Genomic DNA, 27,726 nt, shown 5'->3' with positions numbered 1-27,726 from the left:
TGTCACCACTGGAGCATGCTAATTCTTTTGAAAAATAACTACAGAGAGCATTCTTTCCCATATGAACTGTACTAATAAGGATTAAATAGCGGATATGAGAAAATTTCTTTACATATAAGTATTCAAGCTACAAAAATGAAAAAGAAATGTTAGAGTAGGAGTAGTACCATTTTGCCACCCCTAATAAATTAACTAGCCTAGGCACTGATCATCATGACTGCTAACATCACAAAGGACAGCCAGTCTCCTGGAAGAATGAATAAATAATACATCAAGACTTTTAGAACAAACAGTAAATAATTCAAATTTCTTTCAACTCAGAGTTCTACAAACTGAACCATCCATTTCACTTACAGTTTCTAAATTAGGGGCCGGCAAACTTTTCCTGTAAAGGGGCAGACAGCAAATATTTTAGGCTTTGTTGGCCATAGGGGCTCGTTGTAACTCCCCACTCTGCCTCTGCCAGTTTTAGCTAGAAAGTAGCAATGGACAATAGCCAATGGACCATTGGCTTTATGTGGCCATAAAGTCAGTAGGCACTGACTTTATGTGCTGGGAAGAACTTTCAGGGACTGTAGTTTTCTGAGTAGTTACCTCTGCCCTAAATTATAAGGTAGAGAAATCAATGATCCCTAATGATAAATTAATTCTCCCCAGAAGAAAAGTTCATCTGGTACTTATTCAATCCTCAAATCTAACTCAGCAGAACAGTCAACATCATTTTCAGGATGACCATTCCGTAATTTATTTTGCTAATTTGAAATGTGTGGTAAGCATTAATGTGTTCTGATGACTCTGAATCCAAACGTTTATAATTTCTAAAGTTGTAACAAAGAAGATCTGTAAATAAAATATGTTAGGTATCCAGTAATAACTCCTATTTATTACTGAGCTAAGTTGAAACATATAGGTATATATACATAGGTGTATACAGACAGACAGACAGATAGATAGATAGATATAGAAGTAATTTAGACGGTTAGACTTTTTACCTTATCAGAAAACCAAATGAGCCTGGAATCTTCATAATACCTAAACATGCCATATTTAGGATCCAATAATTCCCTCATGATGAGCAAGAAAAATTCTTTGCGTACCCCTCCTGCATCAACAGCATCTTCTCCAACAAATATAACCTAAAACAGGTTAATGCAAACACTGAATGTAAAGAAATGAACGTATATTCTGGAAACCCTACAACACGTTATTTATTATGAATAAAAGCGTGGCAATTAATAGCTAAAAAATTTTTAAGTATATAATTTTATTAAGATTCAAAGATACACTAAAAATGAACAGGAAAACTTTAAACATATTTTCTGAATAAAAGTTCCAATTATACAACAGAAAATGTTAAATTACCTTGAGTGGCTTTTTGTAGTCTATATTCTTTGTTTTCCTAAGGACTTCCATTGCATCTCCTACTATATTTTCTCTACGTACCACTAGAATTAAGCAAGGATTCACAGATTCAATCACTGGGAGAAAAAGAGAGGAGACATTCTGTCTGTGGGCCTGGTCAATAGCCATCTAGAAAACAAAAGATTAAAAATTTAACAGCAATGCTATAAAGAAGCTGCTGTGACTGAATAAGCTAACCTCTACCTACTAACTATAGACATCCTATAATTCCTATACTACTGAATTCACACAGCACCTAACACAGTATTCAGCACAGCATCAGAGCTTAATAAACTGAGCATAAAGAGTATCCTTTTGAATTTTTTTATAGTAATGTATAACTGATGATACCATTAAGCTAAGTAAGCATGGATCTGTAATAATTATGATATATCTGAACACTTGTTTCTCAAAAAATAACTAGGATGGAGAGTGAGGAGAAAAAGAAAACAGCATTAAAACAAACCTTTAAAGAGAAAAAGAAACAGCCTGGCCAACTAAAAGGTTTATAGAAATTCATTTAGTAGAGTTATCACCATATATGCTCACAAACCAAGCATTTGGCTTTTACCATTTAAAGCTTTTATTTTTTTCCTATGATTTTCCTTGTGTTCTTAATTCTAAAATGGAATATCCTACATTGAAAGCACCAAGTGATTAACTTTCTTTCTCTCTTTTTTTTTTTTAATATTTATTCATTGGCTGCACCAAGTCTTAGTTGCAGCACGCAGGATCTTTGTTGCCGCATGTGGGATCTAGCTCCCTGACCAGGGATCGAACACCGGCCACCTGCATTGGGAGCACAGAGTCTTAACCACTGGACCACCAGGGAAGTCCTGATTAACTTAGCATTTAACAGAGATTGCTAAAAAACTAGCAATCTAGCTGTTAGTATAGAATCCTACAAAAATATTTATTTCTTCTGTTGATGAAAATGGAAATAAGCACATCTCTAAAATTCCTCCTACTATTATTTATTGTTTAAATATATGGAAGAATTTAGAATAGTAAACGCATTTATTTTAAAGGAATAAAAATTGCCATCAAAATTGGGGGAGGGGTAATTTTAAAAAGCATTTTTAGAATATTAAGTGCTCAAGGTCTCATCTCATCCTTAGTCCTCAGCCTCTATAGTCTGATATTCTATACCAGAGGAAGAAACTCAAAAACTTTTAAATTTACAAGTTCAAATGATAAAGCAAACCTACTGTAGTCCTTCACGGTCATAATGTAAAGTAGTTTTAAAATTTCTCATTATAAAGGAAAGAATGTTCAGCTTAAAGTGGGGGGGCGGAGGGGAAGGACAGTGGGGAGGAGGAAGAGGAGATGACCAACCTCAGGAAAGTACCTTATTCATTACTAAAATGTTCATACCCTCCTCCTAACGGCTGATCAAATGCCTCCTACTTTTTAACATCACCTCACCTCTACTGATTTTCATCTTTTACCAAGTATATAAATAGGGAATATATAATAAAGCAAGATTTGAAACAAACCATTTTATCAAGTAAACTAGTCAAACTGTTTATAAAGACTGTATATTTCTATAATGAAAGAAGATTATACCATTTTTTAAATATGAAATGATAAAAATCTAAATTATTCTATGTCCTTTTAAATATATATAAGTATCCCTCATAAGAATACACATTTCACATGCAACAGCCCTCTTCATAGGTACCAAAGGTACTTTGGTAAAAGTAGCTTTTTTTTTTTTGCGGTATGTGGGCCTCTCACTGTTGTGGCCTCTTCCGTTGCAGAGCAAAGGCTCCGGACGCGCAGGCTCAGCGTCCATGGCTCACGGGCCCAGCCGCTCTGCGGCATGTGGGATCTTCCCGGACCGGGGCACGAACCTGTGTCCCCTGCATCGGCAGGCAGACTCCCAACCACTGCACCACCAGGGAAGCCTGTAAAAGTAGCTTTGCAAAAGACAGACCACAAAAGTACAAAATATCCCCAAAGATATTTCAAATACTTTAAAAAAACACCAGAGAAACAATTCAAAAACTACTCTCAAATTAAATTAGTACTATACAATATTTTACCTGCATCTGTAAGACTGCATCTGTTTGTAACAGAGTAGTTTTTGCTTGGGCATCAAATACAAATGGATATGTGCAGATTGTAACAGGGATATCTGCCAACTAGAAATAAAAAATTAGCTTATTAGTACAAATTGGGTTGTAACTTACTTCTTGTAGGTACTGTCATTTCTTGTGTAAAGTTGATCATATTCTTGGTTTATTCACTTTTGTGTCATTCAGGAATTATAAATAAAATGTGGCTAATTTCTTTTTTTAAATTTAATTTTATTTTTTATACAGCAGGTTCTTATTAGTTATCCATTTTATACATATTAGTGTATACATGTCAACCCAAATCTCCCACTTCATCACACCATCGCCCCCCGCTCCCGCCACTTTCCCCCTTTGGTGTCCATACATAAAACGTGGCTTATTTCTGAATATAGAATTTTTACTGATAATTAGATGAGGCATTGGAATAACCCTAATTCCTAATTTTAGGAGATAACTGTATACTTGAGAATCCATAAAATTGTAAATTACAGGTATCTTTTGCTTAACATCTTAACTCCAAGTTTCAGTGAATTAGGCTGCAAATTTATTCTAAATGTGGGGCTCCTATGTTAAATACAGTTCCCAGTTCTTATATATTTGGGCTACTCTAGCAAGTGAGGCCAATGATAAGCAATCTACTTATTCATTCAACAGATATTTACTGCCAGGTCATTAGGGGGACAACACTATTATAAGCCCAACAATCTGTTCATTCATTTAACTTACAAAATAAGCACGATTAGTATTATTATTTTCTGTCAATCTTCAAAGTTGATCAATAATAGCTGATCTATTATTACCATTATCAGACATTAGTCACCTTATCGACAATTATTTATCCTAGCAGGTAAAACATAGTGATTGATTGCTAAGTTTTTAACAGGGCAGAAAAATACAAAGAGCTATGAATTGCCAGTCACAGATCTTGCAGTGGGAGGATGTTACACTACCATATACCCAACAAAGCAAAATTTTTGTGCCAGCCTTGACACAGAGCCCCTTCTTATTATAAGGCTTCCAGTGAAGACTTAATACACCATGAAACAATCCTCTTCTTTTTAAGTTCTTAGAAAGTTCTTTATATTGAGTCTGAATCTGCATTTCTATACATCACTTCACTTTCTATTTCAGTCTTCATTCTGCCCCTGCAGGGAAGTTTATATGGTTTAGATACTTCGTGCTGCCATGCTCTCCCTAGGTTGTCTTTTTCCCACACTAAACATGCCCAGTTTTTCCAACCATCCTGAAAATAATATGGTTTCCAGCTCTACTCCTTCCCAACCGCCTTCTTTTATTTTATTTATTTATTTATTAGGCTGCGCCGGGTCTTAGTTGTGGCACATGGGATCTAGTTCCCTGACCAGGGATCGAACCTGGGCCCCCTGCATTGGGAGCATGGAGTCTTAACCACTGGACCACCACGGAAGTCCCCAATAACCTTCTTTTAAATGTATTTCAATTTGTCTAAGCCTCTTTCAACTATGGCCATCAAAAACAATGAAATAATTCAATAGTGCCCAATCAGTATAGAACACAAGACTATCAACTTGTTGTTCTCAACATGAAAGACAATATGCTGAGTGACATTAACCCTTAAGTAAGTTATCATTCTTGGCTATTTCTCATATGACAAGTTTACCCTCCACCCTGTATTTGTGTCACTAACTAGCTATGGATGATAGAAAGTCTTTTTACTACTCTGAAACTCTAAAAGACTGAGATGATTTCTAAAGTCCCCTTTGGCTCCAAAACTCTTTGATTTCATAATTTTATGTGCTACTTCTATTTGAGGATGAGGAAGCAAACAATGTCAGGCCCATAGCTTAAACCTACTTCTAAATGCTTCATTGGTTCAAGTGCTGTGAAAAAAGCAAAGCAAACAACAAAACCTGAAGTCTATAACAGAAATATAATACAACATTCCCAGGTATTAAAAAGGTGGCTCAGGATTGTTGATTATGTAAGCCAAAGTGCCAGAACTTTATATATTAAGATAGTACATTAAAAAAAAGCGAGGGAGATGACCATACTGAAAGTTTATTCTATTTTATGGCCATTTTGAGTGTCAATTATTAGTTTAAAAATTGAAAATCATTCTACTTCTCTAACATAAAACATTTTCTGCCTTCTTGGTAGGCATTTGTGAAATTTTATAAGTTTGCTTTTTTGTATTCTGAGGACACCGTAAATTTTATACTGGAAGGCTTTAGGAGGATAGGAACTATTTTAAGACAAACATTGTTAAAAGGCATCATATATAGGTGTAATGCTAACTAAAACAGAGGGTCTAATTTTCTTCAGAAAATTCCTCTGAAATGTTATACAGGGCAAGTTCTATACACTCATTAAAATATATATGTATATATACATATATATATATGTTTTAAAGTCACAAAAAAGAGGAACTTTGGGGTCTTCAATCACTTAAGACAAAACAGAGTATATCTTACTCTGAACATGAGACTTTATTACACCAAACTTACCTCAGTTAATCCATGGTTGACATCCTAAGACAGCAGTGCAGAACGTAACAGTAATGAGGAAAGAGCATTGTTAGTGTCCAAATTTAACTATTTCTATTCAAAGCAGCATTTCATTTATTTTGCTATAGCAGAATACTGAATTAATGAAGTAGACCAAAATACATCTACAACAAAACTTACCCTTTCCACATATACCTGATATATCTATAAATGTAATAAGACCTTCGTTTCAGGTATCTTGTGATCATAAAATCATTGAGGCTTGAACATAATGAAATTTGGTTTCAGCAACTAAGTTACACCATTTTCATTATTTAGGTAGAACAGGGAAACTAATCCTAAGCCTAACTTGGTCTTGAAGAAATAATTTTATGGCTCAATCTCTCCACCTGGAAAATGGAGAAAATATCCCCCAGATTTTACGACTTGGTTAATCTTGACAGAATATTTGAAAAGTGTTTAGTAGATTAAAATGCTATGTGGAAAGTGAGAAAATAAGCCGTAATTGTTTTTATTCATCAGAAATAACCAGTGAAACACAGGTATCTTATATTAAGCGTTCTTTAACACTGAATTAGCTAAAACAGAAAGTACAAGACAGGGCATAGGGGTTGGTAAGTAGAAATGAAGAGAGAAAGAGGTATTTATGAAGGATATAATAATGAAAATTATAATGAAAGCTTACCACTGCATTGAACAGAAATGCATAACACTTTCTTGAAGAAAGCTTTCATACATTCTCAGGGTATAGACTCAAATAAAGTACTAGAATCTCCAAAAGTATGTTACTAAATTTGCAGATGGCACCTCATATAGTGAGGAATTAATCTTACCCAAAGAGAGGTCTGATTTTGCCCTCAGCTACTGGGAGATGATCCACAGGACTTTGGAACGTCATACCTGGACAGGAGTATCTTTGTTTGCCTGGAGGCTCTGGGACATGTGGTTATCAGTTCTGCCTCCAGAAGGTCTGGAAAGTAAAGGTCAGCCACATGGGCAGTATGTGATGGAACCTCAACAAAAACTCTGGGCACCAAGGCTCCAGTGAGCTTCCTTGGTTGGGAACACCCTGAGAGTATTGACACAGATGGATGCTGGGAAAATAACTTGTCCATGACTCCTCAGGGAGAGGAAAACAGAAGCTCAGCCTTTGGTACCTTTCCCAGACTCTACCCTTATGCACTTTTCCCCTTGGCATTTTAATCTGTACTCTTTCCCTATAATAAACTATAGACGTCACTATAACAGTTTCCAGTTAGTTCTGTGAAGTCTTGTAGCAAATTACTGAACCTGAGAATGGTTCTAGGAATCCTCTAAGCTTGCAATTGGTATCAGAAGTGAAGGCAGTCTTGTGTGGACGATTCCCTCTAACTTTGTAATTGGCTAAATTCTTGCACGCCACAAGGGGTATCACTGGAAGTTTTAAGGTATTAGCAAACACTCAGGGTTTGTTCACTATATTGTGCTAAATAAAGCCAAAGCAGTGTAAGCATAAGTAAAATATGACTCTAACTTCCTGTTCTGAGAAAGGTAATTATTAATAGCTTCTTTCAAAAAATTCAGAGTACCAAGTTATCACTATATACGTGCCCCATTGGGCACGTTAACAGAAGAATATATTTACAAGCTGTTTGCAGAAAAACCCTTTTAGATTGCACTCAGTTTAATTTAAAGCAATTTAACAGGAACAACTGAAATACTTTTATAGTATATCTTGTGGGATGTTTTTTAAAGTGCTGTTACAGCTAAGAAGGTGTGAATAAGCAAAGAAACACCTTTCAGTATTTTCTGACTACCTATGGCCAGCCTGAAAACTATATTTGATACCTGGTATCATGGAAGATGGATTTTATTCTTAATAATGAAACATTACTATATATGCACTTTTTAATTGCTACATGTAAAAGATAAAGGTTCTAGGCATATCCTTTAGCACTGGGAAGCCAATAAGATAGTCATAATTTATAGTGTAACTAAACCATATTAACACAGAACAAAAGTTTGATGGTAGAGACAGATGGGAGCTAGAAGGAATATGAAAAATAATGGGACATGTGGAAAACTTGGGAAAAGAGACTATTAGATATCAGGCAAAATGATTTACCTAGGGGAGAGCCATCAAAGGGAAAACCATATTAAGGTCATCATTCGAAATTTCAATTTAAGTGTTAAGGATCTAAGACAAAAGCTCAAACATTTAAAAAGAAAAAAAGTAATATGTAAAAAAGCAAGGATAAACTCCTCTGGGAAATATTAGAGTTGCAAGATAGTTGTTATATTAGCTGAAAGTCTAAATGAACCAAAGTAGTATTTCCAAGGAAAATTTAGAAGGAAAAAATGTGGTGGGGGGTGCGGACAGGATATTACAAAATACATGAGGTCAATGAAAGGTCTATTGCTAAAAATTTACCACATCATTCAATGTGTGACCTACTAGTGGCTCCACATCCACATACTCAAGCACTAACTGTTGGCTGTTTGTAGACTGAGGGCCCTGAAATTAGGTCAAGGCATGCCTAATTTTTAGAAACTTGAGTAAGAAAGGCCTAAAGGAATGTTCAAAAGTCAGGGTCTCATGGTCCAAAGCAGACTTACACTAAGGCTGCTTTTAACATCAATGGTTAATGATAGTTCTAGTTAGTTATAGACAAAAAAGATGCAACTCCTTGGCATGTTTTAGTTTCAACAAATTACTTATGGCAAAACACTGTATCATTGCTGGTGTCATCATTATTTAAGGGTATAACATAGGATTATTCTGAGGAGGTATAAACAGAGGATACCGAAGTTACTGAAGTAATTCAAATAAATATGAAAGGTGTTGGTGACTAGGTTGAGAAAAAAAAAAAAAGATACTTCTAAAACACGAAGAAAATGAAAAATAAACCAATATAACTTGGTAATTCAAGGCATAAGGAATCAGTCGAAGAGTCTGCAAAACATTAATGCCATTAAAAATGACAAGGGAACTTTAAAAAGCTAGTATGAACCTTCTGGGAAATATTATAGCTGCAAGGTTTATACTGCAAGTATTAAATGTATTGCAATATTAAAGAACACAAATATATTTTAATTTCCTCATTTCATTAAATGAGGAAGAAACTCAAACCGAGAAAGTTAAGTACTGGCCTATCTTCCCAAAGCTGGTCTCCCTAGCTGTTATGTCAGTCTATCTTCCTAGTTTGCTGATGAGCATGTCATGTTGTTAGCTCAGCACTGTCCGCAGTTAAAGTACAAAACCTTAATGCCACAGAAGAAATACAGTAATGATTTACAAACACAGCACAATTAAAATTGAAGTAAAATTTATGACTTAAAAAATATATAAAGTGTAATATCAAAGACTGTAAAAATGTCACCAATTTATCAAATGTATTTATTAGTACTTACTTGTATCTGACATGTCTTACATAGGCATACACAGTTCTTGAAATAAGAGAATATGCACTTTAAAAAATGCTTAACTTGATTTTTAATTATAAGAGGCACAGACTCAGCATAGACCTTTCTACACTTTATTCTAAATTAATCAATTTTTACTAGATATATATTGATACATATGTACAGTAAAGAAAAGTATAAGCAAGGGAAGAAAAAAGAGCAAAGAGTTTAGTTGTAACCACTAAAGTTTTTTTGTTTCTTTTGTTTGTGTTTGGCCGCACTGTGCAGCTTGTGGGATCCTAGTTACCCAACCAGGGATCAAACCTGGCCCTTGGCAGTGAAGGCATGGAGCCCTAACTATTGGACTGCTAGGGAATTCCCCACTAAAGTATTTTTATAAACAATTTTAGAGCAAAGTTAAAAGAGGTAAGCAAATAAACTGAGACTAATACCTAGAAAGTGGAGGAAAACATCAAATAGCAGAAGATAAAAAGAGAGAGAACTCATGTGCTCTTTTATTTTGCCAAGAAATTATTGTAGAGGGAGAAAAACAGATAAAAAGCAAAAGGAATCCAACTGAAAAAATGTCATACCCTAATATCAGAGTCTGGAAAAACAATCAAAACAGAGAAGCTTATACAGTAACCAGCAGGAGTAGGAGGATCAAGCAAAAACTTCATGGAAACATGAAAAGGGAAACAGGTGAAACAGGATGGGAAAATGGAAGAGGATGAGGTGAAAAGTTAGTCTCAGCTGTACAAGAGGATATTACAAGGAATGCAAAGAATTTCACAGAATTAGTTTTTAATGTTTAGAGACCAGGAAAGTATATACCTGATGGGTTCTCTTTTTTATTTTGTTTTTTTCCTTCTAGTTCTACTGAGATATAAATGACATACAGCACTGTGTTAGTTTAAGGTGTATATTCCTGATGGATTCTTAAAATCCTCAACTGGGAAAGAAAGGAAATGGAGAAAGAAATCTCAACAGACTATGGCATAAAGAGAAATATAATAAAGGTAATATATAATAAAGGTAATATAATAAAGGTAAAATAATTTTCTTGCAGTGTTTAGAACAAGGTAAAGTTTTACATATATACGTGTATATATTTATATATAAAATATATGTGTATATATATAAATACAATTTATAGACATATTTCTTATAATTCATAGGAATATCTTCATCAAGGAATATTTTAAACTTTCACATGAAGGAATGGAATTATTTCAAGATCATAACTCCTGTTCAATAATGGTATACATATGTACATTGTATATACAGATATAAGTACATATATGTGTGTATATATGTCTATGTGCACATAAATACACATATACACATTTAAATCATCACAAAACAGCATATGAGTATCTTTAGGATAGACACTTTAAAACTTTACTAACTTTACTTACAGGGCCAACATGATGTTCAACCTAGTATTAAGACTAGTAATGCAAGCATGAATTTTATTAAACAGCCTCAGGAAAAGTCTTTAGTGTTATGTGTAAATGTGAAAGTGATCTGAACTCTCTCAAAGAAAGAAGCACCTTCAGATGTCATAATATAAATTAATAAACTACTTAAGAGTCAGTCAAAGACCTTCAAAGTAAATTGTCAGCTTTCTATTTCCGGAAGACCAGAAGAACCCAAATCACGGGTTCTAGATTCTCATTTCTAAGATGTGACATTAAGTCCACTATGCACATTAAAGAACAAGTTTCCACTGCCACAACCACCTATTCAATACCAGTCTGTCTATAAATGGAGAGAAAGGAAAAACATGTGGTTGAAAGAGTAGAGTAATAGAGGGCAATTTTCAAGTACATCAACTTAGAAAGTCTAGAAATAAGAATGTCGTCCTCTACTGTCTCCCTCTTACCAGAAAACGGTAGCACTGAAAGAATTCCTAAGGAAATTCAATTTGATATCATCACAGATACATACCAAGAGGAGTTTGGATACAAGTCTGCCAAGCTTAAAAGCAAACATTCAAACCATAGCTTTTCCATGTAGCACAAGATTACAGCTAGCTTAAAAATCCTATTAGACTGGCATTTCTCTTAACTTGTTCAGAATACAAGTAGTTTATGACCTACATACCAGATAAAAATTCGGATGTCAAAGAATATCAGATCTAATTCACAGTGATCCAAGAGGATATAACTCTCCAGGAGAGAGTGAAATGCTTAGTGAAATAAGTCAGACAGAAAGACAAACACTATATGATATCACTTACATGTGGAATCTAAAAAATAATACAAATGAATCGATATACAAAACAGAAGAGACTCACAGACACAGAAAACAAACTTACGGTTATCAAAGGGGAGGAGGGAGGAGGGACAAATTAGGAGTAGGGGACTACAGCTACGAACTACTATACATTAAAGTAGATAAGAAACAAGGATTTACTGTATAGCACAAGGAATTATATTCAATAAAAAAACTAAAAAGAAAACGTTGAGGTGGGATATAAAGCTAGGTGCTCTTACGTCACACTCCTTCCTTATATTTACGTTGTGAGCTGAGATTCCTGAACAAGAGAACATAATCATCTTCCATATCAAATATTAACTTGATTATTAAATTTGTAGAGTTATAATTAACTTACCAATTTGTTATGCCTTAAGAATTCTTTTAAAAGCTATGTACCAGGAGTTTAGAACTAGTTTAGTGTTTGTATATATTTAAATAAGATAACCGTAAATAAGGTAAGTGAGCTCCGGACGCGCAGGCTTAGCGGCCATGGCTCACGGGCCCAGCCGCTCCGCGGCATGTGGGATCCTCCCGGACCGGGGCACGAACCCGTGTCCCCTGCATCGGCAGGCGGACTCTCAACCACTGCACCACCAGGGAAGCCCAACACTAAGCTTCTTAAAGGAATTATTTTATTTTCAAAGGAGTCTATATAATCACTCCAGTCTCAAAAACACTGGTCAAAGACCTAGGGCATCTAGGTGGTGTATCAGGGTTTACATGCAAGTTTTTCGATAAAAAAAGTTCATTTTCTGAATCATCAGTTTTCCTCAATGGTAAATAATTTTAATCCCTTTTATATTGCAGTAAATATTTATTTATTTTTGAATTTTATTTATTTTTTTATACAGCAGGTTCTTATTAGTTATCCATTTTATACATACTAGAGTATCTATGTCAATCCCAATCTCCTAATTCATCATACCACCACCCCCCTGCAGTAAATATTTATGAAGCCCCAAATTTGCATTCTCTTGAAGATAAAATATGAGACTTCACACAAGTCCTGCAAGGGAAAATTAATAACCTCAAGAAATATGTTTTTTCTCCTGTCTTAGGGGTTCACTGGAGGAAGAGTTTGAAAAGCTTTATCTAGGTGAGAGCTTTAGTTTAAATAGGGAAGGAAAAAGGAAATATTTATTCAAAGCTTTCCAGAGGTCAAGTATTTTCTTTCTTAAAAAACTGTTGTCCCTTGACACCAGCTAACCACCCTACTTTTTTACTCCCTTCTCTTCAGCGCAGAACTTCTTGAGAGTACTGCCTATGGCTTTTGTTCCCTATCCTCACCCCTAAATTTCTCTTAAGCATACTTACTCTAGACGCATTATCAAGGTTACCAATGACCTTCACATAACCAAATGCATTGATCAATTCTATGGTTTTATCCTATTTCTCAGCAGCGTTCAATATGGTTTCTCCTTCACTTTTCAATTTTGGTTCCCACAACTCTCTCCTAGTTTTCCTCCTACCTCTCTTAACCTCCTTTGTTGATTTCTCTCCTTTCCTCATCTCATATCCATCAGCAATGCTTGGCCGTCTTACCTCCAAGAGGTACCCAAGTCCATTTTCATCTTCCATCTATACAACTACCAATCCTAGTCAAACCCATCATTTTCTCTCCCCTTATCTACTCCATTCCCCTCACTCCATTTTCCACAAAGCTGACAGAGTGGTTATTTCAGAATATAAATTACACTGTACAGTATTCACCCCCTGCTTACCACCCTCCAATGGCTTACCATAACACTTCAGATAAAATCCATGTCCCCGATCCTAATTTACTAAACCTTGCATGATCTGGCACCTGCCCATTTCTCTGATCCTTTCCCAGAACTCTCCCCATTCCCATATTTTAGCCATACTGGCCTTTTTCTATTCTTCAAACATGTCAAGCTTGCTCTCACCTAAGGTCTTTTAGTAGATGTACTTTTTCCTGAAATTTTCTTTGCTCTGATCTTACATGGCTGCTTTTTGTCATTTAGATTACAGATCATACTTCATTAGACAAGACTTTTCTGATTACCCAATCACAAGAAATCATCCTGTCTTTACTACCTTCTCTTATTTTAATTCTCTATATAGTGCATATTATAAGCTTTTTTTTTTTTTTTGCTTTACTTGATTACTATCCATCTTGCCCACTAGATTATAAGTTTCATGAGAACAGGGCCTTATCCATCTGGTTAATCACTGTATTTCTTATACCTAAATAAGTGCCTGTTACAAAGGAGAGTCTTAATAAGTATTTGTTGAATATGCAAATGAGCAGACATAAATCTGTAGGATGTTTGTAAACTTGACTGAGTCTCCTAGTGATTCTGCAGGAAAAATAAAATCAACAAATCTCTCCCAATCCAGATGCAAGTATCTAGGGAAGCAAACATGTACTAGAAGTGACCTGATTCCTATAGGTAAGAGCATCCTAAAAACAGTATGCACCAACTGCACTGCCATTCAAAAACTACTGTACTTTCTAAGTGCCTACGAGACATATTTGAGATACTGTAAGAAGTACTGGTGAATAAACTGACAGAGTGCCTATCCACAAGGAGCTTGCAGTTGGTACCTAGCAAGCAATGAAAGGCTATTCACCTTCCTAGAACTGTTAAATGCATGTTGCTTAAATTACCTGCTTCAGGGGTGGAAAAGTTGGCCTTAAGTATATTATAATGGTTAGCAAATAAGAGTCTAAACCTGTTTTATATCTAGCTGCTTACCAATTTCTATACTGAAATTTTGTCTAATTAAAGTTTTATAAGACTATGATATTAGTTTTATTTTTATTTTATTTTTATTTTTTTGGCCATGCGGCACGTGGGATCTTAGTTCCCTGACCAGGGATCGAACCCTCACCCCCTGCGGTGGAAGCGCAGAGTCTTAACCACTGGACGGCCAGGGAAGTCCCTATGCTATTATTTTAATTAAGTATCTAGTTATTAGAGACTTAGCCACATGGAAAGAAATATGTGGCACTTGTGGAGGTATGCCAAAAAACTGAAATCAAATTAAGCACATAAAAGGGGAAAAATAAAAACTAGAATCAATGGTACCACAGCTCACTTCTGGTAGTTCTGAGGCACTGATCTCACAATTTTAATACGTTCTTAGAGTTCAAGTATCAGAGACTCCAGTATCCTCAACATTAGACAATTAAGAGACAACCTCATGCAAAATAAATGAGACTTAGAAAAATAAGTCATATTTGCATTTTTCTGTAGAAAAGTGTAATCTATTTCTTTGGTTTAGCTTTGGTATAAGAGCAGAATGCTTACTTATAAATACTGTATAATATATAACTGCTCCTCTGCAATATGTTTTTATTTTAAAAATGAGCTCTGAATAAAAGCTCTGAAAAAGCTTTGTTGTTTCAAAAATACACAATTGTTCCTTTTGTATTAGAACAAATGATACATAAAAATGAAACCATAAAATGCAATAGGAAACATACCATTCCATAGGCCTGCTGTTGGACCCAGTTGATATAATCATTCCGTATGTCTATCAATTCTTGTACTTCATGTATATAAAATTTATCATATTGTATAATCTGTCCAGTTTTCTCATTTACCTACAAAAAACAAAAATGTAATTAACATTAAGTTTAACCAGTACCTAAGAAAGAGACTGAAAAATGTTTAAACAGAATTGAGACTTCTTAGCTATTTTCTCTTCCTATAAAAGAATAATTTACTGAGTGCCTACCATATGCAAAATGCTAGTTAAGTGCTACGGGAAACACCAAGATTTACAAGATGTGATATCTGTATTTAGTATCTCAAAATCCATTAAAAAATATTTATGTAACCACCACACAATAGGAGATATGTACCATAAGTATATATAGTATACAAAGACTAGAAACTATAAAGTCTTCTGGTTGGGAATGGGACTTAAATAATAGTAAGAATAGCTAATGCTTGTTAATCATCACTCAATAGTGGCATCTGATTATAATAAACTAAGAGGATGACATTTGGGTAGGATGTGAAAAATGAAGACAGTGCAAATTACCATACTAGAAAATTACTTACTAATTACAAAAGGAAAAACAAGTCTTAACAGTGGAGACCACCACCTTAACTGAGTGATCAAACTAACCACCACCCATACTGGGACAATCAAATATTATGTTCCTGCTGGGACTTCCCTGGCAGTCCAGTGGTTAAGACTCCACGCTTCCACTGCAGGGGGCGCAGGTTCGATCCCTGGTCAGGGAACTAAGATCCCACGTGCCTCGAAGCACGGCCAAAAAAAAAAAAAATTTCCTGCTGATATAATGCAACAGGAAGTACAGACATTATCTGTGAACCAAGAAAATGTCTAACCTGAATCTAATCAAGTCCTTGATTCAAATTCCAGTTTATAGGAAATACAGGAAAAGAGGAACAAGTTAAACATCATTATAAGGAAACAGACAATTATCCTAATTGTAGGAACTTTACAAGAAGACTGGCCAGGACTCTCCAAAAAGTCAAGGTAATGAGATCGAAAGGTGGGGGTTATTCCAAATTAAAAGAAACTAGAAGAGTTCTAGTGCTGGATATGGCAGAGTACTTTTTATCAGACTAATCCTCCTGACAATAACAGTTATAATCTCTGGACAGTATATTAAAAAAACAACTATTTAAAAACACTGGAGATCAACCCAAAGCAGGCAGAAACAAGAATGAACACAATCTCTGAAAGAAGGAAAGCACATGTTGAGAACCACATTTTTTTTTTAACATGGGAGTACTTCCAAAGCAGCATAAGGGGTAGGGGATGTAGCACATGCAGAAAGCAACAGTTTTATCAGACAGAGAAGTGTGAGCTTCTTAGTGAAGCTGCCAACATGGCAGACAATGAGGAAGAAAAATCCCAGAAAGGAATCCTGAGGACAAAGTCCCAAAATCTGCATGTAAATCCCCCCCACCTCTTTGGCTAACTCTTAAACCATGAAAGCACAAGTGAGATTTGGGGTGGGGGAACAGGGACGGACAACACCCCAACAGAAAGCAGCAACTGGGAGGCTACTCTTAAGAGTACATTTCAAGACAAGCATCTCCAGAGGGGAAAAAAGGTACATTTCATAATGATAAAAGAATTAATTTATCAAGAAGTCATGACAATCCCAAATAACAGCGCTTCAAAATACAAGAAGGGAAAATTGACAGAACCACCATCATCGTTAGAAGTTTTAACACCCCTCTCTTGGTAACTGATTTACAAAAAAAAAAAAAGAAGGGCAAAATCAGTAAGTAAGAAAGATTTGAACATCAGTTTCAACCAACTTGAACTCGTTGCCAGAAGAGAGGGAGGTGGGGGCAGGAGAGAAATAGGTGAAGGAGATAAAGAGGTACAAACTTTCAGTTATGAAATAAATGAGTCACAGGTATGAAAGTGTACAGTGTGGGAAATATAGTCAATAATTATGCAATATCTTTGTACGGTGACAGATGACAACTAGACTTACCATGGCAATCATTTTGAAATGTATAGAAATATCAAATTATGTTTTGCACCAGGAACTAATATAGTGTTATAAGTCAACTGTACTTCAAAAACAAACTCATAGAAAAGGAGATCAGATTTGTGGTTACCGGAGGTGGGGGTGGGGGGAGGGGAAAGTGGATGAAGGGGGTCAAAAGGTACCAACTTCCAGTTATAAGATAAATAAATACTAGGGATGTAATGTAAAACAACATAAATATAGTTAACACTTCTGTATGTTATATGTATGAAAGATGTTAAGAGAGTAAATCCTAAGAGTTCTCATCACAAGGAAACAAATTTTTTTCTATGTCTTTAATGTTGTATCTGTATGAGATAATGGATGTTGAGTAAACTTATTGTGGTAATCATTTTATAATGTATGTAAGTCAAATCATTATTGCTGTACACCTTAAACTTATACGGAGCTATATGTCAGTTATATCCCAATAAAATGGAAAGAAAAAATAGAACATTCCACCCAGTAATTGTACATGGGATGTTCACTAACATATATCATAACCCGGACCATATAACAAGCCTTGATGAATATCATTAAAAAAATCCAACATATACAAAGTACGTTCTTTGACCACAACAGAAATAAACTAAAAGTCAATAACAAAAATATATTTGGAAAATCCTAGAAAACTGGCAATTAAAACATTTCTAAATTACCCCAAACTTTCCTTGTATCCATCAGAGAGCTAAAGTCACAAGATAACAAAGTAGCCTGAAGTCCAAGGATGGACAGATACTTCCAAAGAAATGGGTCACCATGGCAGAGCAAGAGGAAGTTTAGCACTGTTATACAAGCAGCGAAGAAGAAATCAGCTAAAATTCTAAGAAATTGCTTAAGGCTGAGTATGGGATAACTTGAGAGGATAAAACCCCCGGGAGCCTCAGGCAGTTTGCACTCACTCATAGACTCTTGCCACAGACCTCTACTGGGTGTCCAGGAGGATGAGTGGAAACAGGGCAGGAGATCGAGAGACTCTCTCAGTGGTGCAAGGCATTGGCTGCCTCTGTGAGAAAGAAACAAGGCCTGCCACCCTGTCCAGATCCTTCTCTCACATAGAGAAAGCAAAAACTTTAAGCCACTGAGGAAGGGGAAGCAAATTCTATGCCATGTTGCTGGAAGAGGGGAAAAATCCTCAATCCCTGGGAAGAAGGGGGACAAGAACTGTCCTGAGCCCAGAATCTTGTATCAGTAGCGCTAGAGGCTCTCTACTGCTGGAGGTGGGAGCAGAAACTCTGAGAAAATCCCATCCCCGAGACCCTGGTATACACCCAGCTATCTACCTAAGACCAACACTATACCACAATAACAAAGAACTTTTTCTGTCCCTTCTCCTCTACCAATCTTGAAAGCACTAAGTAATAAGCAACACCAGCTCACCACTGAGGAGGGGCAAAAGTGGGGAGAGAAATCCCTCTTTGGAGCAGGCATGCAGAGTGAAGCACAAACACTGAGAAGAAATCTTTGACATTTCACCTTCACCTTAAGCATCAGACAATATTAGAGGAATCTGAGGTCTCCGGTGCAATGAAGTTAACTACAGCAAACTAAAAACGCAATTCCAATTCAACTGCAGATTAGATTGGCTTAAATCCCTACACTAACAACCACATAAGAGGTATACACATACAGGATTTAAATCTAATTACTTCAGCGTTTACCATTTTACAGACAACCAAAAATTGTGACACATATCAAAAAGCAAATAAGTAAATAAAACAAAGACCACATAAAAAAGTCTAGAGACAAAGTAATCAACAGAGCCAGACTCAGAGATGACTTAATGAAAATAAAAACACATCAAAATTTGTGGAATTCTGGTAAAGCAGAGCATAGAAGGAAATTTATAGCATTAAATGATGTTAGAATAAATGGTCTAAAATCAATGATCTAATAAGCCTCGGCTCAGGAATTCCCTGGTGGTCTAGTGGTTAGGACTCAGCACTTTCACTGCCATGGCCTGGGGTTCAATCCCATACACTGTATGGCACAGCACCCCCCTCCCCCCCAAAAAAAGCCTCAGCTTTAAGAGCCTGGAAAATGATGATCAAATTAAGGACAAATCAAGTAGAGGAAAGGAAAGATATGAAACAGAAAACATAAATTACACTCTATTTATTTTTTTAATTTAATATTAAATTTTTTAATTTCCCAAAAGAAAATTCCAGGCCAAGATAGCTTCACTGGTGAATTCTATCAAACATTTAAGGAAGAAATAATACCAATCTTTTTTTTTCCCCAAGAGGTGACATATCTAAGTGGTTTTGTTTGTTTTAAATTATATATTTATTTATTTTTGGCTGCGCTGGGTTTTTGTTGCTGCGCGCGGGCTTTTCTCTAGTTGCGGCGAGTGGGGGCTACTCTTCGTTGCAGTGCATGGGCTTCTTATTGCAGTGGCTTCTCCTTCTGAAGAGCACAGGCTCTAGGCGCACAGGCTTCAGTTAGTTGTGGCACATGGGCTCAGTAGTTGTGGCTCGCAGGCTCTAGAGCGCAGGTTCAGTGGTTGTGGCGCACGGGCCCAGCTGCTCCATGGGCATGTGGGATCTTCCCGGACCAGGGCTTGAACCCGTGTCGCCTACACTGGCAGAAGGATTCTTAACCACTGTGCCACCAAGGAAGTCCCAATAATACCAATCTTAAACAAAGTCACAAAACAGAAAAAGATAGATCATTTCTTAATTCACTTTATGAATTAGGATAACCCTGATACTAAAAAGCTGATGAGAAACAAAACTGACTAGGTCAACATCGCTCATGAACACAGACATAAAACCCTCAACAAGATGTGAGCAAATTAAATCCAGCAATATACATAAAATAATACAAAATGTCCAAGTGGAGTTTATCCCAGGAATGCAAGACTGGTTTAACATTCAAATATAAATGAATTTCACTAAATTTCAGAAAAAAAGCAAAATAAATAAATAATTGTTCATCTCAATAGATGCAGAAAAAAGTATCTAACAAAATTCAACATTCCTTCACAATAAACACACTCAGCAAACCTGGAATAGAAGGGAACTTCTTCAAACAGATAAAGCCCACCTTAAAAGAAAACAAAACAAAAACACAACTCTACAGCTAACATCATATTTATGGGTAAAATATTAAATGCTTTCTTTCTAAGATGAAGAATTAGACAAGAATGTCCACTGCAACCATTTATATTCAACACTGTACTGGGAAGTCTTAGCCTATAAAACAAGGCAAGAAAATAACATGAATGTGCACATAAAAATCCTAATTAATCTATAAGAGAAATATTAAATTGATTTATCAAGGTCACAGAGTATAAGGTGAAAACTCAACTAAATTTTGCCACACTAACAACAGAAACTCAACTAAATTTCTCCATACTAGCAACAATCAGAAAATAAAAAAGTTTAATTATCATTTACAACAGCATCAAAAACATAAGATAGAGTTGAGCAGCTGTAACAGAAACCACGCAGCTCACAAAGTATAAAATATTACTATCTAGCCCTTCATAGAAAAAGTCTTCAGACCCTTGCCCTACAGCCAAACTCTTTCTACCATAAAAGAAAACATACCCAGTAATTACACACAAAAACTCATTTGCTTTTCCCTCTCCAATATTTATGTTTATAAATATATACATTAACTTTTATATTACATTGGACACTTTAAAAATTTAGTGACGCTTGGGACTTCCCTGGTGGTGCAGTGGTTAAGAATATGCCTGCCGGGCTTCCCTGGTGGCGCAGTGGTTGAGAGTCCGCCTGCCGATGCAGGGGACACGGGTTCGTGCCCGGTCTGGGAAGATCCCACATGCCACGGAGCGGCTAGGCCCGTGAGCCACGGCCGCTGAGCCTGCGTATCCGGAGCCTGTGCTCCGCAACGGGAGAGGCCACAACAGTGAGAGGCCTGCGTACTGAAGAAAAAAACAAAAAAGAATATGACTGCCAATGCAGCAGACAGGGGTTCAAGCCCTGGTCAGGAAAGATCTCACATGCCGTGGAGCAACTAAGCCCGTGAGCCACAACTACTGAGCCTGAGCGCCACAACTAATGAGCCCACATGCCACAACTACTGAAGCCCATGTGCCTAGAGCCCATGCTCCGCAACAAGAGAAGCCACGGCAATGAAAAGTCCACACACAATGAAGAGTAGCCCCCACTCGCCACAACTAGAGAAAACCTGCATGCAGCAACAAAGACCCAAAGCAGCCATAAATAAATTAATTAAACAAACAAATAAATAAATTTGTTTTAAAAAGTTTTAGCAACTCTTGTTGAAAGTGATTCATGTGCCACTGACCTCTGATACATACTTTTCCTTATCTGGAATATTTTTTATTTTTAAAGGTAAATTTTCTTTCACCAATAGCAACCAGTGTTTGCAGCTTTTACATCCTGCAGATACGACATATGTTTTTGAAAAGAAATGCTATGTTAGAATAAAAACTAACAATTTAGAAATCAGGTTTGGTTCAGGAACAAGCAAATTTCAGTCAAGCTTAAGACTTGGTGGGAAATGATGGCTGATCGTTAATTCAGACACAGTGATTTAATAACTAAAGATAAAATCAGTTAATATTGCTTTAAAAGTAGGGAAATTAGGCACTGAACAGAAGACTGATCCAAAAGACGTGGATATAGATTTACATATAAAATCAACAGTTTAAAAAATATATATATATAAATACATTTGTATGGTAGGTAAGATTGACAAGACATTATTTTTTTCAGGAAGTCTTCTTTAATTCTTCCGAGTTATGTGCCCTCCTACGTGTTTTCATAGCACACTTCATTTTCCTTAATCTAGCACTTACCATGCTGCATCATAAATGCTTATAATCTTTTTTTTTAAGCATTTTTTGAAATATTTATTTATTTGGGTGCACCAGGTCTTAGTTGCGGCACTCGGGATTTTCGTTGCGGCACACGGGATCTTTAGTTGCAGCATATGGGATCTAGTTCCCTTACCAGGCCCCTGCACTGGGAGTGTGGAGTCTTAGCCACTGGACCACCAGGGAAGTCCCTACATTTATAATCTTAACAAGGGCAGAAATCACATCTTTTCCTTGTCACTGCATCACTACTGTTTAGTACCATGATAAGCACATAATAGGCACTCAGTAAATATCTATAAAATGAATAAAAAAGAAATCATATGGTAGAAGTTCAAAACAACCTATACAATCAGTGTTACTGCCCAATATGTACAAAATAAAATCTATGTATGTTTGATCATAACATTTCACATTTTAATTACAATTTAGTATTCTGATTTATAAATGTGAGCTCAGAGGTGGTATATGGTAGTATACATATGTCTTATATGTTTGGGTTTATTTAAGGGTTCCTTGCAAAAAAAAGGGGGGGGTTGAAAATCACTGACTTAGAAGATTAACATGATACGTAGCACTTAGGCTAGTCAAAGTAAGTCTTTTCTTTTGTCATTATTAATATCTCTATAAGGTACTGTGTGAAAACTCAGAAACTACTAAATAACACAATTACTTGCCAGCAAACTCATTTACGTGGTAATACATCCATTCCTGACAGCAGGTACCAAAATTATCTTTCTTGTGATGCCATTTGGAGCACTGTGAATAATTTCTAACTCAAAGCTTCCCAAAGGACATGTCATAAGGGAGAAACAAGTCATTCATATATCCTGAAATGATCAGGAAATAGAGTCCAGTTCTATAGTTCCTAATCCTGCTCCAGGATTAGGTCAAGAAGGAAATTGTGTGAGAAACTTTTCCTAATTCTTAACCATGGAGCAGAGAGAAGAAATATATACACAGTTGTCAGACATAAGGTGTCTTCAAAAACACAAATCTCTGATTAGCAATTTAGGTTCCACTAAAGATGAAAATGAATCATCTCTGATAGTGAATATCCACAGTTATCTATGACAGATTAGGATCAAGTAAAGTTTTCTCCAATGTAAGAAGTAAAAGAAAGATAAATGATTGTCCTAAGGACTCCCAGTAAGAGATGCTTATGAAACTGATACCGTTATTACCCTGCTTTTGAGTATTTAACAACTTCAAACAGGAACATTATTACCCTGCTTTTGAGTATGTAACAACTTCAAACAGGAACTCAGTTTCCTCATGACCAAATGAATCAAGATAAAAGTAGCAATTTCCCATCCAAATGGTGGTGGTGATAACAAAATCTCTGAATGTATAATAATTATATATATTATGTAATCTAAACAACACATCAATCCTGGGAAACCATCAGGCCATTATTTAAATCCTTATTTTATAGATGATTCTCCATTTGCATATGTGATAAAGACAAAGACTTGTTCAAAATCACACTGATAAGCAGCAGCACAGATGGAGTTAGAATCTTTTTTTTTTTGCAGTACGCGGGCCTCTCACTGCTGTGGCATCTCCCACTGCGGAGCACAGGCTCCTGACGCACAGGCTCAGCGGCCATGGCCCACGGGCCCAGCTGCTCCGCGGAACGTGGGATCCTCCCGGACCGGGGCACGAACCCATGTCCCCTGCATCAGCAGGCGGACTCTCAACCACTGTGCCACCAGGGAAGCCCCATGGTCTTTTTTTAACAATACAATGCTATCTGTAATCTGGAAGTATAAGCCTCTAGATCTAGGGACATAAAATAAAAGCAAAGAACCATCTAAACATATTATATTACTATATCTGCTGATACAGAAGTACATTAGAAACAGCAGGGACTTTGGAAGTCGATTTGGATTTGTATTTCAACTCTGCTACTTACTGGTTTATGACCATTGATATTCAGATTAAGGGTCAAAATATAACTGTAAAGAGTTTAAAAAGTTAAATGAGGGATATACGTAAAGTGCTCACACGAATTACTGTACGATGGAGGTTTCTAACCTTGGCCACTGTTACATTATTTTCCTTTCCCTTTCAGCTAGCAATAATTTAGGATCCTTGTTCTAGCATGGCTCCATCAAAAATATCTCTGGAGATGGAACCCCAGAAGGTTCTCCTCAACAGAGACTGAGGCTTCTGAGCCAGGCACATAAATTACTTGCTCAAGTTCTGTCTGTAATTATGAAAGACAAAAGGTTCAATTTCCTCCTCCACTTCTCCTTCCCTCACTTTCATTTGTAGAAAAAGACACAGCTAAGGGAAAAAAAAATTTTTTTAAGAGGTAATGCAGATAAGAAAGGGGGGGATGAATAATTATTTGGGAAGAGGGTCCTGCTGACAAAGGATGGTTCACTGAAGTAGTAGGAAGAGAGTCCAGAGGAAAGAAAGAATCTAATCAACCTCTTGAACCCTAGACAAAAGGCATAAAGAAAAGTAGAGACCCATTCCATGACAACAGAAGATCTTAACAGCAGTTTACTGCAGAATCCAGTTAACCCTAAAGTGTTGCAAGAAAGCCTTGGACTGGGAAAGGCAAACATAAGAATGACTTATTTCCCCCTATGAAAAAAATGGCTATCATATCTTCAGTTATAATAAGAGAAATGACTTTTCTAGAGAGCTTAGACATACTAAATACAAAAGAAAAAAGTGCAAGAAGTAGTTGAGAAAGTACCCAGGAACTTCATTAAAAGAATAAAAAGGAAAAAATTAATGGTCCATAAGGGTTCTTTCTTACAGAGAACAGAAGGACTTATCTCCTTTATCCTTTATCATTTACCTTAGTACCAGGCAAGAAGCGTGTGAAAACACTAAAGAAGCTGTTAAGGGGAGGAAACTAAAGATTAATGGTTCATATGGGTTTTTCAGTCATTCTAGAGGCTAGAAACATATCCTTCTCCCTTAGGTCATGTCTCCCAAAATAGCATCTTAAAAATACCAAATGGCACAACAGAGATATACCTACCAGCTGTCAGGGATGTCTCAAATCCATCTTTAATTAAACAGCTGAGACTCTACTTCTTCATATAACTTTGAACTGCTACAAGTGTAAAGGGGACTATTTCTTCCACTGGGAAGAAGGGCAGGAAAGAACAATAGGCAAATTAATGAATTATATATGGTTCCAATTTCAAGTTAGTCATCTGTTTCAAAGGTTGTACTTTGATTGAAGCTATTAGTACCCAACAGCAAAAGGAACATGAGTTTAAATGTTCAAAATCACAACTAGGATGAAATCTCGTTCATATTATAACCATCAATAAATAACAAAAAGTGTATTATTTAAACTAACAAATCATGTTCTTCAAATAAAACATAAGGAGAATCTAATTCATTAGTATGCTATTGTTCTGCCCAACTACAGACAAGTTATCCATAAACGCCTAACAAAGTCAAATAAGACCAAAGCTCTAAAGTATAGATATATTCTTTCTTTTAAAGGAAAATTTAGATAACTTCTCCAAATTCCTATACCTTTTATGTCAATCTAATTCTGTAATATATTCATGTTAAAATAAACATCATCAGTTTGTTAGTGGCAATGGGGAGAGAGGAAAATAAACGGACTATTGGACATACCCTATGTAATATTTCTAAAACCTTTAATGCGGTATGAAGAAAACTGTTGAAAATTCTTCTTTCAGAAGGGGGAATGCCGATCTTGTAGAGTTTCAAAAGATGTACCACAACCTCCTTAAAAAGTTCTACAATCTTGAGGAATAGTGGAGGTTCAAGTACTGACCACCAGTTTTCTGTTATTAAAGGGTGAACACACAAAATAAAATTTAAAAAGTCACAATTTTCAAAATCATACTGACTGTTTTTCGAAAGCAGTGGCTCTTAACCCTTTGAAAACCTCAGGAAGATATACATAATATGGTATTTTACGTAACATTTCTAGGGTTTATAGATACCACCCCACCCTCAAGTTAAAGAATATGGTTCTAAAAGTTCTCAAAAGCAAAAATAAAGTTAGAAAGGTCTATTGAATTTACATTCTTGGTTTCCTAAGCTACATTAAAAACTTAATACCTAGTACTAAAACCACTTGTTAAAAAGTGCTTTGGAAATTAGGATTTTAATTTTTAAACAAAACACTTTTAAAACTGTATTGCTCCAATATTTAAAGATCTCTCCAACTTTTATCTTTCAACTTACGTAACATAAAGTTGAAATATGGTGAAGCACCATCCTAAAAATGCAAGGTACTCCTGAAAATCAAATACAGAAACTGAACAATGTAAAGTGTACCATGTCTGTCCTTCCCCACGTTCACTATTTGTAGTTATTAACTACAAATATGACAATCTTATGCAGCAGACAGAAGGGAACACAAAAACTTCTGACAATATGGAAGCAATATGCTTTTGAGTCCCTGCTTCACTCTTCTAACCACTGGCTAATTCCCTCAGATTCCAGGATTCTACCCCTTGCTTGTTGCTTCCTCTGCTCACCCTCAGCCTAAAACTTCTTGTACTGATTTTATTACTCTTATGTATCTCAGATTCACATACCTAACAAATACTATTAAGAAGGAAAGCACTGCTACTAAATGTAGCAGGCAAACTATAATGGTCAGCAGATAGAGATGAAATGTATACAATTAGAAAAATTAAAGTGAGGAAAGTTTAGGCCAAAAACCCAGAGGAATAAGATCAAATAAACAGTGGAATCTCACCTACATGCAGAGACATCAGAAAATTAGCAAGTGAGGGAAATACAAGGCAAAGGGTTAAAAAAGTTCAAGGAGGATTTAATACCCATGTTTGTTCAGTTTTAATTGTTCCTCCTGCTTTACTTCTTTAACAGTAAGATCACTCTGGAGGGGATGAGGAAGGCGAATACCAAAAACAGTTTTTATCTTTCCCGATACTGTCTCTGCTGTTGTGCTTGATTAAAATTTTAATATTTAACAGCTTTGCCTCCAACTCTAACAACTAGCATCAGATGACTAGCAAAAAGCAACAAACTGAAAAACAGGTTTATCTCACCTTAAGACAATGTCAAAATAAGCAGGGTAGCAAAATTTCAAACAGCAAAGAAGTTATGAGCATTTTCATTTAAAAAGAAAAGGTTGTAAAAAAAAAAAAAAAGTATTGAAATTCTTACCAAGTACTTTCAGTGGTGCCTTTTCTAGGTTCACAAGAGCTGTACCAAAGGGAATTGCTATTGTGGTGAAATTGTTGGAATCACTCATCAGGGGACATTCTGGTAGAGTAAGATAAAATCTCAATGCTTCAACATCAGGTAAGGAGCTAGTCAGTTTAGGAATAAGATTCTTTTCCAAGCTAGCTGCCACCTATATTTTGACAAAAAGTAAAACCTACTTCATTTAAAATGAATGCATATTCCAAAAAAAGAAAGAAAAAGAAAACCTTATACTACAGCAAACGTGAAATGGTGAAGGGAAAAAAAAAAAAAAAGAAACCATCTTACAATGAATTAATGAATGCACTTTGGAGCACAATGAAAATTAATGCCCTAAGCAGTGCTAAGAGAATTTTTAAAATCTTGCATACAAGATTTTTATTTATATCTCAATTTAAACTCTACATCTATAGTTATACAGACGTAACCAACATGGTAATATTAAGTAATTAAGAGTCTGCTCTGAACATCTGGAAAGATTTACAGATATTTGACAGCTAAATTACAAACAGTTTAAAATAATACCCTATTTTAATTCTTACATTAGTATATTAAATAAAATTATACAGACATCTCAATAAAGTGTATGAAACTGTAAAGTTAATTAGGTCACAAACATATAAAAAAACATGGAATAAA

General features: G+C 35.8%; 1 protein-coding gene across 3 annotated transcripts in view; it reads right to left on the bottom strand.

The window, feature by feature from the left end:
• HERC4 (HECT and RLD domain containing E3 ubiquitin protein ligase 4) overlaps positions 1-27,726 on the bottom strand; it is a 133,319-nt gene that overhangs the window by 24,439 nt on the left and 81,154 nt on the right. For 2 of the 3 annotated variants that reach the window (XM_065894787.1, XM_065894789.1), the window contains 7 exons: positions 27,049-27,238; positions 25,519-25,691; positions 15,054-15,173; positions 5,963-5,986; positions 3,447-3,545; positions 1,363-1,530; positions 993-1,136 (listed from right to left, as the gene is read on the bottom strand). In XM_065894787.1, coding sequence (XP_065750859.1) covers positions 993-1,136; positions 1,363-1,530; positions 3,447-3,545; positions 5,963-5,986; positions 15,054-15,173; positions 25,519-25,691; positions 27,049-27,238 — 918 coding nt within the window. The remainder of the gene's footprint in view (positions 1-992; positions 1,137-1,362; positions 1,531-3,446; positions 3,546-5,962; positions 5,987-15,053; positions 15,174-25,518; positions 25,692-27,048; positions 27,239-27,726) is intronic. The other variant, XM_065894788.1, reaches the window with a different exon arrangement.

This window comes from Phocoena phocoena, chromosome 16 (assembly GCF_963924675.1).
Source record: "Phocoena phocoena chromosome 16, mPhoPho1.1, whole genome shotgun sequence".
Taxonomy (NCBI): Eukaryota; Metazoa; Chordata; class Mammalia; order Artiodactyla; family Phocoenidae; genus Phocoena; species Phocoena phocoena.
The sequence above is the reverse complement of the archived record's forward strand: the minus strand, read 5'-3'. Positions and strand labels throughout refer to the sequence as shown.